This window comes from Pyrus communis, chromosome 5 (assembly GCF_041283825.1).
Source record: "Pyrus communis isolate YQ-2024b chromosome 5, ASM4128382v1, whole genome shotgun sequence".
NCBI classification, from domain to species: Eukaryota; Viridiplantae; Streptophyta; class Magnoliopsida; order Rosales; family Rosaceae; genus Pyrus; species Pyrus communis.
Genome location: NC_142569.1, coordinates 17,930,892 through 17,947,103, shown reverse-complemented (window position 1 = coordinate 17,947,103; position 16,212 = coordinate 17,930,892). Strand labels below are relative to the sequence as shown.

Here is a 16,212-nt window from a genome sequence, read left to right as displayed (position 1 = left end):
AAAGTAATATGTTGCCACAAGTATCCACATAAGTTTCGCTAAACCGAATGATGGCGAGATTTTGCCAATCACGTCCATGACCCATCCTCTAAATGGCCATGGTTTGGTGACCGAATGAAGCAATTCGGCGGGGATTCTTTGAACAGGTTCATGGATTTGACATGGTAAGCAATTACATGTGTATTTTATGCAATCTTTCAAATTACTTGGCCAGAAATATCCAGGTCATCGAAGCAACCAATGCATTTTTTGGGTGGATTGATGAGCATTGCATATTCCCTCATGGACTTCTGTAATAGCTTGGACGGCCTCATCTGGACCTAGATATAGCAACAATAAGCCGTCCTCGCCTTTTCGATATAATTCATTTTGATATACCACATAATTTGTAGTGTGTACCTTCATTTTATCGTCGTGTTTACCGTAAGGATTGTCTAGATATTGTATAATTGGTTTTCTCTAATCATCTGGCAACACTTCGACTATACAGATGTCTATATAGATCTTCCATTTTAATAACGAAGGCAAAAACATAACTCGAGTTTGAATTACATCTTCCATCTTGATAGCTTGTTGATTGACCAAAACCGGGTATAAATGTTTGTCGACCAATATGACCCGCCTACCTCGCCCTCCATGAGTTATGCACCAGAGGCTATTTCAGCTAATTCGTCGACATCAGTATTTTGCTTGATTGTGATGCCTGCAAATGATTCAGCCAAATAGATGGCGACTATATGATATAGCGCCAAAGTGCAACTTATGCAACAGAAAGTCCTATTGATTTGGTTAATCACAAGCTTCGAATCGCCAAGGACAAGAACTTAAGTGGCCTTTAATTCATGGAGAATGCTAAGATCGATGACAAGGGCTTTATACTCGGACTGGTTGTTGGTGTAGTAAAGCAAAGAACCAACGGTGGTGGTCAGGTGATTGGATGACAATGCCAACACTAGGTGAGGTCATGGTGTTGGGCCCATCAAATTACATTGTCCAATAATTATTACATGTTTGTACCTTGCTGATTTTGACATCATTGCCCCCAAATACGTATGGAGAATGATGTTGGGCGAGGAAGTCGATTAAAGCTTGGCCTTTGACAACTTTATGAGGTACATATTGTAAACTAAACTCAGATAAAGACATAATCCATTTTTCAATTTGGCCTTTGACAATTGGCTGAGTAACCATATAGCATATGACATCTATTTGAGCAATGACCTGAGTGACCAAGGGAAACATGTAATGTTTAAGTTTGAACGCTCCAAAGAATAGAGCAAGGCAAAGCTTTTCAACAACTGAATAATTTATCTTAGTCGAGTTAAGATTTCAGCTGAGGTAAAAGATGTCATGTTCTCAGCTATTGTCATTATCTTGTGCAAAAGACAACCAATGGATTCTTCGGCAACCGAGATATAAAGTTTGAGAGGTTTTCCATGTTGTGGGGGCATTAAGACTAAAGGACTAGTAAGAGATACCTTAATTTGGGTAAAGGTGTTTTGGTGTTCACCTCACCATTCGAAACAGTCCGAGTACTTCAGCTTTAGGAGCATGGAAAAAGCCTTCATCTTTCTCGTCGAATTAGAAATAAATCGGCATAGGAAGTTGACTTTACCGAGCAATTATTGCAATTGCTTCTTTATTGTTGGTGATGAAGTGTCGATAATTATGCAAGCCTTGTTTTTATCAACCTCTATGCCACGGTGATGCATAAGGAAACCCAAAAAATTTCCTGCAAATATGCCAAAGGCACACTTAACTGGAATCATTTTGAGTTGATGTTGGCGTATGCGGACAAAAGTCTGTCGAAGATCTTCCATATGTGTTTGGTGATGATTAGATTTGATCTCGACATCGTCAATGTACACCTCGACGATGGTGCCAATTAAATCATGACAAATAATATTCATGGCTCGTTGATACGTGGTGCCGACAATCTTAAGACCAAAAGCAATGACGACCCACTCATAGGTTCCTAATGCCCCAGGGCACCGAAATGTTGTCTTATGACATCAACCTCGGCAATGAAAAATTGATTGTAGCTGGTGTGGCCATCCATGAAAGATAAGATCTTGCGGTTTGCCATCGACTAGTAAATCTAAAATTGGCATTAGATATTCATCTTTAGGAGTTGCCAAATTCAAATTACGGAAATCAATGCACATTCACAAGGCATCACTTTTCTTTAAAACTCGTACAATGTTTGCCAACCAATCAACATACAGAGTCGTCTGAATAAAGCCGGCTTTTAAACAAGTTTGCCCTTAATGCCGAGCTGAACTTCGGTTGAGAATCGGCATGGAAGTTGGCTAAACGGTTTGCAGCCAGATTTCATGAGTAGCTTGTGCTTGACTAGGGACCTGTCAAGGCTGGACATCTCATGGTAACTCCAAGTAAAACATGTCATATCTCACCTCCGTCGTAGCAAGATATTGTCTGCTTTGGACCACACCCTCACAGATTTATTCTTGGGCTTCCACCCAAAACGTGTCATGTTAGGAAGAGATAGGCATATACATGTAAGGCCAAGATATGGCACCCCAGCCTCCACCTCTCGCGATATTGTCCGCTCTGGGCCCAAGGGCCCTCACGGTTTTGTTCTTGTGGGCTTACGTGTCTGCAGTTTCGACCCACAAAATGCCTCGCGAGAGTTAGAGCTGAGCATACATATATAAGGCCCAGGCTCAACCCTCACCTCGCCGATATGGGATTAACAATCCACCCCCCTTAGGGAGCCCGACGCCCTCGTCGGCACACCAAACGAGCGTGAGTCCGGCTCTGATACCAAATTATGGCACCCCAGCCTCCACCTCTCGCGATATTGTCCGCTCTGGGCCCAAGGGCCCTCACGGTTTTGTTCTTGTGGGCTTACGTGTCTGCAATTTCGACCCACAAAAGGCCTCGCGAGAGTTAGAGCTGAGCATACACATATAAGGCCCAGGCTCAACCCTCACCTCGCCGATGTGGGATGTAACACAAGAACTAACCCTCACCCCACCAATGTGGGATCTTACAATCTACCCCCTTAGGGAGACCGACGTCCTCGTCGACACATCCGAACGGACGGTGAGTCTGGCTCTGGTACCAAACTGTCCCATCCCGCATCTGCCAGAGCAAGATATTGTCCACTTTGGGCCTCACCCTCATGGATTTGTTCTTGGGCTTCCACCCAAAATGCGTCATGCTAAGAAGTGATGGGTATGTACATATAAGGCCAGGAACCAACCCTCACCCTACCGATGTGGAATCTTAAAATGGCCACTTTCAAACCCAATTTCTGAACAACACGGACCACAAATGAGCTCTCAATAGGTGTAGATTAGTTCAATACATTCCTAGCTTCAAATTGGTTTTTGTATCATTGAATTTGGTTGAGAATTGAGCTCAATATGAGCTCAGGAAGTTGGATAAAAAACCTGCAAAAATTGTAGGAACTCGCGAGAAAGGCAAGTACGTTTGTACTCGCGGTGCGTAGGTGTACATGGATAGCTCCCTTATGCTCGGAGCGTGGGCGCGTGGCTGCTTGTGCAACCACTTGTGGAGGCAGGTGATGGAGCGTTCAGCCTCCGGCCAATGTGTGGTCGACGTGTGTGGGTCCGTGACGTCGAGTAGATTGTTTTCTTATATTTAAACCTTATGTTAGAGCAATCTACGGAGGTTTTATTTAAGTTTCCATATAAGTGTTATTAATTAATTTTACATATAGGGGAAACATATCCTGAGGATGTACGGGGTCAAGCAAGGCTCAGAGGCTTCATTTCAATTGCGTATCTGTAAGTGAGTAGTTTGTTTTTATACCTATATATAATTATAGTTTCCATGAATGCATATTTACTTCATTTTTACGCTTATATTGCCAAGTATCGTTATTGTGATAAAAATGTGATAAATGCTGTTACATGGTTGGGATATTACTGTCATGACATTCATACATATTTGTACATGCTCATCTTGCTACACTCCGATGTTAGTACTTCGCCCCAGAGCTAGGACCAGTCCTTCACGTGTATGTTCACATTTGCACCGTTCGCTCGCATTGGATCTGAGTTAGGTGCCAGTCATGTCGTACAGATTACATTAGGTAATTCTGACTCGTATGTGACCATGCTTCGGCACCAGCCTTCACGTGATCATAGTACTAGAGCATATTGATTACACCCATTCCTGTTCGTGTCAAAAATTATATGTACGAACTCGTGTGTTAGCTTAGGTGGATGAGCACTTAGTTATACTTGGTTATCACATTATTATATTAGTGCGGCATTTGATATATCATGATTTGGCATATTTCTAGTTATATTGATGTTGTACTTTTGTTTACATACTTACATAGTATGTTTTACAGAAACTATATTTGTTTTACAGCGAGGGGTTACTATGTTTGAAAATAAAGGTTTTCTTACAAACGTTGTTTTGCTGACCCACTTAACTTTGTTTTTCGCCCCTCCCGGTTTAGTAGTGGTGCTTACGTGTAAACGAGGATTCTGGCAAACCTCAGGAGATGGTTATCTTGAGTGGTATAACCATCATCCTATTTCTATAATGTCTTATTCTCTGACATCACATGTGAAATGGGTTTAATCTTGCTCACACGTGCACTCTTTTAATTAGGCACTTTTAGGTTTAAATTAATTCACGTCTTTTTTCCACTACACTACACTTTATGGCTTCGTCACCTTCCAAGTGTCGGCCAGCACAACTCAATTCAGAGTCCAAGTAGACATTCCTAGTTGGCGTGTGTCAAAATAATCCTTGAATTCCTTAAGTAATTTACAAAGCTCGACCTTCATAAGCCAAGCCAATAAAGAACTAATAAATAAAAGCCAAGGTTCATCGGTTGTTCCTACATTGATTTCTTTTAGAGGATCTTTGACTTCAGGCCAATTATCTTCAAGTTCGGGCGATGCTGCTTAGACTTTATCAAGTGAAAGTACTGATCCGTTATTCCCTTCGATGACGAACTCCACCAAGTTTACACCAGAATTCGGTTGTTTGGAGATTGTGTACCAATGAGCTAGCAGTCATTCCGTAATAAATGAAACTGTGGCTTTTTGTACGTCATGTCGTGTTGTATCAGGCATCAGGATAGTCAGCGAAGTTAGCCAAGCAGAGCCTCACCAAATCCTGTTGAACGATTTCGGTGCCAACTTCGATGGCTTTCTGGACAGAGATCCTAGTCGGCCTTCCTTCTTCATTGAAGCCTTGAAGGGTGATGTAGCCGACTTGGTCATCATAGTAGTGGGCTTGGATCATGTTGGTTTCGAACGGCTGCTTGTCGGCCAGTTGGACTATAGCTGACATGTCATCCTAGGAAATAAGAACCTGATACAGCGTGGAGGGGTTGCAACCAGTCTGGTGAATCCAATCGCAACTGACCAGCGCATTGTACTAGACTATGAAAAATGTGGTTTGATAGGATTCAAAGTAGCACACAAATAATCATGCAAATATGTTATGTTTCATTCAAGTTTCTTTTATTTCCAAATGAAGATGCTCAAGTTGGTTCCATGTTAGAATATACATATTACTCTTTCTTATGTTGTATGTTAAGAGAATGGCGTTTTCAACTTAACTTAGTCCGTAGCATGCAATCTAGAATCGTGTGTTCATAGATTTAACAATCCTCATTCGATAAGGGCAGGCACACACATATTCATAGCATTAGAATCCAAGATATGCTTACTAAGTATGCATCCATAAAAAATATATAAAGAATTCATCACCGACATAAGTAGTGAATCAATTTTCATCTTTCATAAAAGAAATTGAAACAAAATGTCATAACAAACTTGCAATCCATATTCGGGCCTTCAAAAAAGCCCCTAACTTCTGGAAATTTGTTACACATAATACTCAAATTAAACTAAAAGTAAGACATGGTAAGACATGAGCTTAAGAATATAAAACCAAAAAAAGAGAATGCTAAGATTTTCTTCTTCCTCTTTCCTTTCTCTCCCAATGATGCTGCCTCTTTTTTCCTCTTTTTCTTCCTTGCCGTTGCACACTGCAGCCTTCTTGCTGCTTCCTTTAAACCACATCCTTGCTGCATCGTTTTCTTCTCCATAACTCACCAACTAAGTAGCCATTTAGTGATGACAATAAGTGAGAGGAAATGGTAAAACAATTGTAATTCTTGGGTGGCCTTTATGCCAATTACTCCCACTTAATTCTAATCTTTAATTCCATTTTCTTTGATATTTGAATAGGTGTCGGTTGGCTTGTGGTTTTCTTGGCTGCAACAGTTTTGGCTAATGGGATTTATTGGGTTTATTGCTTTCATTGCTTTCATTGCTTTCTTGTCAGTTACAAACTGCTTAACCTTTTCAAAACCTCTTACTGTTAAAATGAGCATAACTTCTTCTAGAAAAATGATACTAAAATGCTCTAGAAAATAGACATCTGTAGCTTTTCAAGCATATAAGGCTCATTCTCTAATTCATTCTAAGCCGCTTGCAACTCGTTTCCAAAGTCAGCTGATCTGCACATGCAGTTTTTACGAATTTGTTACTTCAAATCTCACTTGTGCTATTTTTCTCTTCTTTGCTTGAAAAATCCTACAAAATACAAAAACAAAGTAAATAGCTCAAAAATATAAGGAACTAACTAAGAAAAGACAAGTGAACTAAATCTAAAATATATATATATATATGAGCTTATCATGGTCATATGATTTCGACCAGCAATATTAACTTCTAAAGGCAACACACCTTTGGTCTAAGATTTGTCGTCCACGAAGCTGCTCATGGTCACACCAGATGGAATGAGCTCATCTTTGGAGTGCCGTAAAGCCAACCATTGCCAAAGCTGCTGTAGAAACCCTAAAACTTAAGGTGACTCTGATTCTCCTCTTTGTTTTTCAGAATACAATCACGTGACTTTGCAATACCGGTTCGGTTAACTGGTTCATTTCATTCAGTGACTACATAAAGTTTCGCAAAGTAAATTGGATCCTAGCTTATTTGTAGTGGTGTAACACTTTCAACTTCAAAATAAATGCTTTTCATAAAATAAAAAAATAAAAAAATAAAAAAAAAGATTATGGTTTCATATATGAAGATTTTAGAATTCAGGTAGACAGGGTTGTCCACTGTGTTTTGATTCCTTTATTTGGCTAGCATACATATCTAACCTTAGAAATTTTGTCCATAAACTTCTTGGTAATACTCTATTTAGTGATCCCATTTTGTCATGAAGATTAAGTTCATAAAATCTTATATTAACTTTGAGAGCCTTTTCATCCTGCTTTCAGGAAAAATGTTTGGGATTCAACACTGCAATCAATGATTCACTTATATGTAGGGGTGGTTCGGTATGGGATACCATACCGAAACTAGTATCCCGAATCCCAAACCAAAATTTTTCGGGACGGGAATTTGAAGACCAATCCCAAACCAAATTTTCGGGAATCCCAAATTTCGGGAATCCCGAAATATTTTCGGGATTTTGGGACAAATCGGGAATCCCAAATTGAAATATAAAATTATGAATTGTTCTTCAAATATATAATTCAAGAACACATTCATGAACTAGGAATTTCATTTCATTCACACTACCATTTAATTGAACACTGGCATGTCTGATTGTTTTTATCATAGTCAAAATTCAAATTAATTAAACCCTTTTGGCAATATGTTGAGAGACAAAAGAATCAAGCCTTCTAAAATCATCAGCCATGGCAACAGCAATAATAAAATCCACATGAATATCAAACAAAACATGAAAAATAAGCAAGGTGTAGGGCATTCCAGGTTGCAGAGCATGAATTAGAAACTACTAGCATCAATTATAAAAGAATAATATATATAATAATTAATATTATATATTTTCGGTTCGGTATGGGATTCCCGAAATATCGAGAAGCCAATCCCAAATCCCATACCGAAATTTTGGGATTGGTTCGGGATAGCATCCCGAAAATTTTGGAAATTTCGGTTTGGGAAATTTTTGGTTTGGGATCGGGATTTTTTCGGTTTGGTTCGGGATTTTTGGGAATTTTTTCCACCCCTACTTATATGTAGTTTGTAGTTGTCATGTGTCTAAATTTTGTTTAATTAAGAACCGTTTGATTACTATTTAGTTTTCAATTTTAAAAAAAAAATATTGAGAAAAAAAAAACCAAAAATTAAAAGCTCTAGACAGAAAGTTTTTTTTTTTTTTTTTTTTTTTTTTTTGTTGGGTTGAAAATTGAAAGTAGTTAGAGTTGGATTGGAATTGTGGTGATTTAAATAAAATTACCTCAATAGTCAATAGAATTTCTACGTATATAAAATCCAACACTTGCATTTCACGTTTACCCAAAAAAAATAGAAAAGTATATTTTAATTCTTAAATAAAATGAAGTTTAGAAAAATGTCTTATTAAAGATTAAAAATTGATTTTAGTCCATAGACTCTATTTAATGCCAATAAATGCATTCAATGTCTTTATTTATTTATTTATAATTTAGTGAATTTAAATTTTATGAAAATATTATAAATTTTAATTCTCATTATAGTAAGCATCTTATATAAGAAAATATTTTTGTAGAGATTTTTCGGTGCTCTTGTGTTTTTGCATATTTTCTTATCTATCACTAGATCATTACAATATATTTAGATACGAACATTTCGATACACTGAATTAGTATAACATGCTTAGGTATAGACATTTTAGTATACTAGTTTAGTATAATATATATAGGTACCGACATTTTGGAACACTAGTTTAGTATGATATAGTTAGGTACAGAATTTTCAATACACTTATGTTTTTAGATATTTTCTTATGTGTCATTAATTCACTACAATATATTTAGGTACAGGCATTTCGATATACTAATTTAGTCAAATATATTATGATACAGATGTTTAGGTACACTAGTTAGAGAAAATTAAATAAAATTAATGAATTATAATATGTATAATGATAAATTTAAAATTTAATATAATAACATTAAACAAGTTATCTATTAAATATAAAAACAAAAATATAATATGAATTTAAATTAAGTACACATTAAAAACTAAAATTAATATTCAATCTAACATCAAATTTTTATGAAATTTTAATATTCTTGAAGGATTAAAGTTCAAAACCCAAAAAAAAAAAAAAATCAAAAACGAGAAAGAAAGAATGAAACTGAGATTGCGATTGATAGAAACCAAAGAGACCATCCGAGTGGACGTCCCCGATCTCTGCTCTTTCCACCACCTCAGACAAACCGTCTCCCAACTAATCTCTGCCGCCCCTTCCTCCCTCCTCCTCTCCCTCAACCGCCGCGACGCGCTACACGCGCCATCCCCTCACGACCCCCTCCACTCCCACGGCATCACCTCCGGCGACCTTGTCTTCTACACTCTCGACCCCTCCTCCCAAGCCCTAGCTTCGCCTTTCCATCCAATTTGGCATTCGTCCGCAGAATCCCCAAATCGAACTGAGCCCCAGTGTTCGAATTTCCTAAACTCCGAAACCCTAATTGACGAAGGGGCTGTTATGGCCGATTTAATTACTGAAAAACAGAGGTCTGGAGGTTCGAATTCGGAAACCGTAGTGGTTTCTGGTGCCGAATATATGGATATTGATGACCCGTCTGATGGGCTAGGGTTGAAGAAGTACCCTGTTTCATTTTTCTTGAAGAGGGTACTGAGGGAGGAGTTGGGAGACGACCGTAGCAATCGCAGGCTATTGGTGATTGCTGTACAAGCTGTGCTCTTAGAGTCTGGTTTCGTTGGCTTCGATTCGTTTTCGGGTATGATGGCCAATCAAAGGACGGGTTCAACGATTTCGCTTTCGTATACTCTGCCTGAGATATTGCGAAATTGGGGCAATACTGGTAGAGAGGTTGAAAGGGTTGTGTTGAAGTTTCAGAATTTGGGGCATTTTGTGAATGTTTATGGGTCTTTGGCAAATGACGGTTCTTCGCCCTATCAGGTATGTTTGGACAAAAACAGATTTGCCCCAACGATTAAATTTGTTTATGAAACCCAAAATGTCAATGACAGAGATGGGTTCGTTTTAGAGTTATGGAAGATTGTGAAAGATGGGATCACATTCCCATTGCTGATTGATCTTTGCGCAAAGGCTGGTTTGCCTGCACCACCGAGCCTTATGTGCCTTCCACCGGAGCTCAAAATGAAGATTCTAGAGCCACTGGCTGGTGTTGACATTGCCAAGGTGGGTTGTGTTTGTAAGGAGCTGCAAAATCTTGGTAATAATGATGAGTTGTGGAAGCAGAAGTACGCTGAGGAGTTCGGTAATGGTAGCGGAGGAGAAGGAACTGGAGGTGAAGGAACAGTGACTAACTGGAAGTTTAGATTTGTTGGAAATTGGGAGACTAGGAAGCAACAAATGAAAGCAGTAGTGAGGTGGAGATCATTTGAGAGGCCTTATTTCAACCGTATCAGGAGGGACCCTAACCCATTTGTACCTCCAAGGATTGGTGGAATGGTTGGTGGAGATTATGACCGCTTTCCACTCTTTGGTGCAATTGATCCTACTGGACAAGCACACCCTCTTCTACAACAACCCCGAAGATCTGGTATGCGGCGTAATTTTTCACCCAATTGCGATCTGGGAGGGTTCAATATCTGATCTGGTCGCTTGGAAGTTGCTGGAACTGAAGCTGCAGGTTCATGTTTCGTATGTGTAGTATATATATAATAAGCATCTTGTTTAATCTCCAGCTAGTATTAAGACCAAGTTATCGTAAATTTTGGCTGTTTTATTTTTTTTCTTCTTGTTGATGTGTACATCGTTGTTTCTTATGTTGATTACAGTTGGATTTTGGATATAATTTGAAGTTAAGTTTTGTAGTTTTGGTGTTGGTCTCTCTGCTTTTGATGTGCATATAAGCTGCTCTGCGGCATTATTTTCCGAATTTTTATTTATTTCTGCCGGTGCTGAGTGCACACGGGCAGCTTCTTGTTTAGTTAAATTTGCTTGGTTATAAACTTCTAGGTTACATTCTGTTTAGACTGAATTGAACCACAGTTTTGAATAATCGTTATAAGGACATCCACAAATCAAATTCAAGGGACAAGTTGAACATTCCCCTAGTGTTGCTTTAGTCTTAAGTGCTATAGTCTGTTGTTCTCAAGGAATAAGCTCTTAACAAATGCATAAATTCGAGTCTCGGTACCCTTTAAGATTGAAAAAATTCCTCATCTCCTCTACCCTAACTTCAAACCGCGAACTTGAGCTGTGTAAGGAGGAAAGAGCTCTAACTATTTATTTCTTGCTAGGAACCCTTAAACACCAAAGGAGCTTTATATTTGACAAAGAGAGTGAAGAAACACACAAGAAACTGAAAATCAAAAATTCTCTCCTTAGTATCTCAATGTCTTCGCCTAAGTCGGTCAAAGACAGTATATGGAGTGCAAGTTCAGTGCAAACAGAGGCTCAAATGAGTTAGGGGTGAGGATTGGAGATCAGGAAGTACCAAAAATCGACTGCTTTTGCTACCTAGGATCTATCCTGCAAAAGAGATCTCAACCATAGAATACAAGTTGGATGGATGAAGTGAAAGAGTGCATCCGGCATGTTGTGTGATCGATGCCACTGAAACTCTAGGGAAAATTTTATAGGACGGCTATAAGGCCAGCAATGCTTTATGTGTAACAACTTGTTGCGGAATTTACGGAATGAAAGGGCATTTTTGTAACTTCACTAAGATTGGGATATTTATTTTGAAATGGGTTTGCTTTTAGGTCTTAAATGGTGAGCCAGGTGGGGCCCACTCATGGCACAACCCTTCCCCCCCCCCCCCCACCCCCCAAAAAAAAATATATCTCCTCTCTCTCTCTCTATGTTCCATTTATGTCTCTCTCCCTCTCGGACCTCTCTCTCTCCATCGCTACATCATTTCCTTCCCTCGTGCACCACTCACCACCTTTACCCTTTAGCCCTGTGAGCTCCACGAACCCTGGAGCAAGGGAAGAACACTGAAACCTTCCCGTGTCTCATGGCACCGTGGTGTTGCCACTAGAATCTCTTGGATAGTGTTTTTATGCGAGTTTGGGACGATTTTGAGTTTTTTTGGGGACGTTTGTGATAGAAAACTACTTGGGGAGACTTCCCCAAATTTCCGGCGAGAATGCCATGAATTCCAGATCCTTCTCTAGCCAACTCCGGCCACTACTTAGGAAACCAAGGGTATAATCCTAATCTATTCTTGTTTGTCTTCAATTTCGTGCGTAGATCATAGGTTATGGTAGAGAATCGAGGTTGACAGAAGCTTGGGAAGCTCCGGCTTTCGTCTCTGTGAGAATCAGTCTGGAAACCGGGTTGACTCGACCTGGTAACCCAAAGCCCAAACCCATTAACCCTAAAACTCAAACCAAGCATTTATGCCATGGAACCCAGCCCAAACCTAAATAACCCAAGCTAAAAACCCATAACTGAACCAACCTAAACCCAGAACCCAGTCTGTGCATGGGCTTGCACGTGGCGCACGTGGGCGTTTGTCTTGGCCGGCACGTGGAGCACACACGCCTCCACCAGAGGTATTGTGCTCCGCCACCGTTCACGATGGCGCCGGCGACTTTTCCGGCCAACTTTCCGGCGACCCAAATTGGCGCATAGGGGTACCCAAGGTCCCCCCTTATGTTTTTTGACGTCCTAAATCCGTTTATGACGTTCGTTTCCTGAAATTCAACTGTTTTAGTATAATTTTATTAATTGGTACCTTTATGTGCTTAGGTGCAATTGTGTATGGCGTTTTCATCCTTTCTTGTTTACATGGCTCTTCGACGGCAAAGTATCTATGAGTGGACCCCTTCTAAAATGCATATTTTACTATTAGAAATGCATACATGAAAAACATGATTTAATGGTTACGTTTTATGAAACGTTGATGAGTAAATTGGATTTACACTTTATGTTATATTATCATGTTTTATCGACTTTACGTTCTTTGTGGTATATATGATTGATGACTATATACCTACTTATGAACGTGGTTTTACGTTATGACGTTTTAGTTACTGAGCTCTGATTATGATAACACTACTAAGCATATTATATACGATATATGTTTTACGCAAAGGTTTTATGGCATGCTAGAGTTTTTCGGAAACCTATTACATATTATACTATTGAGTTTTCCTAAACTTTGGGGGTTAGTACGTTGATGAATAATTGTTTTAGTATTACTTATATATAAACTTGGTCCACTCATGTTTTGTTTTGCGGCCCCTCAAGACTTAGATTTGAGGCGTACAATCCTTGCGTCGAGGCACTCCTGCATCGACATCTTCGAGTCCTTTCGGTGTAGGACCCATCTCTTTGTTCATTCAATTTTATATTATTATTTTTTTTTTTTTTTTTGTCTCAGATTAGTTGTATGCTGTGAATACGTTCCATAAATGCATATTCATTATAATTAAATTTACAAGTTTTAGTTATGTCAGTTAATTGTTTCTAGTTCTCATGCATCCTAATATGGCTTCGTCACATTTGAGTGTCGCCTAGCACATGCCTACCCTGGTGTTTGGAGAATATTAGGGTCGGGCGTGTCATTATGGCACAGAATGTTGGACGGTGAAGCATCAACACGTACATAAAATGAGTGTAGGAGATATAGAATGTTTCGTTGGATGTGTGGGCACACGAGAAATGATAAGATTTGGAATGAGGATATCCGAGGTAAAGTAGGAGTATCCGAAATTGAAGGAAAAATGAGAGAAAATCAGTTACGGTGATTTGGACATGTGAAATGAAGGCCTACTAACGCTTCAGTTAGAAGATACGATTACGGGAGAAAGGTTCAGGGTCGAAGGCGTAAAGGAAGACCTAAGAAGGCTTTGGAAGATATTCTAAGAAAAAACTTAAGAGTACTTGGATTTAACGGAAGACGTGACACAAAACCGAGTGCAATGGCGTTTTAGGATTCACATAGCCGATCCCACTTAATGGGAAATGACTTTGTTGTTGTTGTTGTTGTAGTATCTCGAAACCTTAGTAAAAAGATTAAAGACTGCAAAAACCGATCATCGCTTGCATATTTCATTCAATGTACAAGACAATCCATGTGGTTCATGCAATGCAAGAACCAACTCCTTTACATGGAGATGAACTCATCTTCAATTTTATTCGGACTTCCTATTGAAATCTCAATTGTATCGGTCTCCCCGACGCATTTCGTCAGGGACAATCCTAATTTCATAGGATCGACTTTGCGGTTCTCGTGAACTACCAACTTGTTTGGTATCTATTCTTCTTCAACAAGACATTCTTTGGGCGAATTGGGTGCTAGGAGAAATTCTTATGTCCCGGAGGACTACATCATTCCGGTTCTTGTTTAATTGTATTTCATGGGCGTACGGATGACGTTTTTCTCTGAGCGGACCCAAGAATTTCATGAATGCTAGCGCCCGAAACCAACATAAGATAACTAAAAATCTTCACAAAGATACGCACCCCCCAAACAGATCAAGTAAAACAGAGACTATATAGCAGCATACCCAAACCCAAGTCCACGTTAAAACAGAGGGTTTTTTAATTTAATTATTTAGAGTAAGAAGTACAAAATTTTTAATTTCCTAGATTTGTATAAGTTTCCAAGAACCATTTCTCTTTTCAGAGCATGCAATAATGAGACGTATCGAAGTTACTTTGTTCTAAAATGGTATACTCCACGTGATCCCAACGTGTAAAGATGACTTGCATTTCATCTGCATTCTCAAAATTCTATTATATTCCGATGTATCTTATATTCCGTCCTTTTTAATCGTTATATCTTGTCATTGATCTTTGACCAACGATTTAACGGCCAAAAATTCCAGAGTATAGTTACCAGGGCATACAAGAAAATCGCACTCATTCTTCTATAAAATTGGCTCTGACATTTTCTCCTAATTATACAAAATATTTTATACAATTGAGAGCAAGCTTCTAAGTTTAGTGCAGAGAGCGAAATGGTGAAAGGACAGAGAACCTACAGAGCTCACTGCTTGATTTTACCCTATCCAATCCAAGGCCACATTAATCCCGTGCTCCAATTTGCCAAGCTTTTAGACCACGGAGTGGAAGTCACACTGGTGACGACTCGCTACATCTACACGACCATCTCCGATGGCTTCAATGAAGGTGGGATGCGCGAAGCACGAACCGTAGATGCCTATGTGGAAAGCTTCTGGATAGTGGGGTCGAGAACTTTTGGTGAGCTTCTTGAGAAGCTTTTGAGCTCAGCGTCCCCGGCTGATTGTGTTATTTATGTTTCATTCATTCCTTGGTCTTTTGATGTCGCCAAGAAGTTCGGAATAGCTGGGGCGGTTTTCTTCACTCAGTATTGTGCCGTTGGCAGCATCTACTACCATGTCCACGAAGGGCTTTTGAAGCTTCCTCTTGCAGATGATCAGTCTCAAATTTCTCTTCCTGGGTTGCCACCACTTGATCCTTTGGACTTCCCATCGTTTGTTTACGACTTGGGGTCTTACCCGGCTTTCTATGAACTGGTTGTGGGACAGTTGTGCAATGTTGACAAAGCTGATTGGGTCCTATGAAACACATTTTATGAGTTGGAAGAACGAGTCCCTCTCTCTCTCTCTCTCTCTCTCAGTATATTAAACTAATTGCATACTAATTTTCTGCTCAGGTGGTGGATTGGATGGCTAAGCTTTGGAGATTGAGGACCGTAGGACCGTAGGAGTCTCAAAACTCCTACACAACGTACGAATGCCAAGTAGATTGTGGATGTTTGGAAAATAGGGGTTACAGCTCCAACTGAAGAGAAAGGGGTTGTGAGACAAGAAGTAATAGAACATTGCATAAATGAAGTAATGGAGGGAAAGAGAGGGGAAGAAATACAGAAGAGCGCTGCAAAATGGAGAGAATTGGCCAGAAAGGCGGTGGCTGAAGGCGGAAGCTCTAACAAAAACATTGACGAGTTCATTGCAAAACTGGAGGTCCAAAGCTAGTGCTCAAGTCCAACAAAATCGAACTGAATCGAATATTTGTGTTTGTAAGGAGCTGCTAAATCTTGCTAATAATGATGCGGTGTTGAAGAAAAAGTATGCCGAGGAGTTTGGGAATGAGTAGCAAAGAAGAAGGAACTGCGACTAAGCTAGAGGTTTAGGTTGGTTGTAAAATGGGAGACTAGCAAGTAACAAATGAAAGCGGTAGTGAGGTTTAGGATATTTTATTAAGGGGAATGCTTAGCAAATTATCTTATTTCTTACAAGTGATAAATCACATAATTTACAAATATAATATAAAAAGATAATATTTCAAACATTC

The 16,212-nt window shown here is 39.4% G+C and overlaps 1 protein-coding gene and 1 pseudogene across 1 annotated transcript; both read left to right on the top strand.

Annotated features, from left to right (window-relative positions):
* Positions 1-9,076: 9,076 nt before the first annotated feature.
* LOC137726339 (F-box protein SKIP22) lies at positions 9,077-10,790 on the top strand. Its single transcript, XM_088694660.1, has one exon. The coding sequence runs from the start codon at positions 9,112-9,114 to the stop codon at positions 10,567-10,569; it is 1,458 nt and encodes a 485-aa protein (XP_088550786.1). The 5' UTR covers positions 9,077-9,111; the 3' UTR covers positions 10,570-10,790.
* Positions 10,791-14,724: 3,934 nt separating this feature from the next.
* On the top strand, positions 14,725-16,209 carry LOC137727071 (UDP-glycosyltransferase 74F2 pseudogene; annotated as a pseudogene).
* Positions 16,210-16,212: the final 3 nt, after the last annotated feature.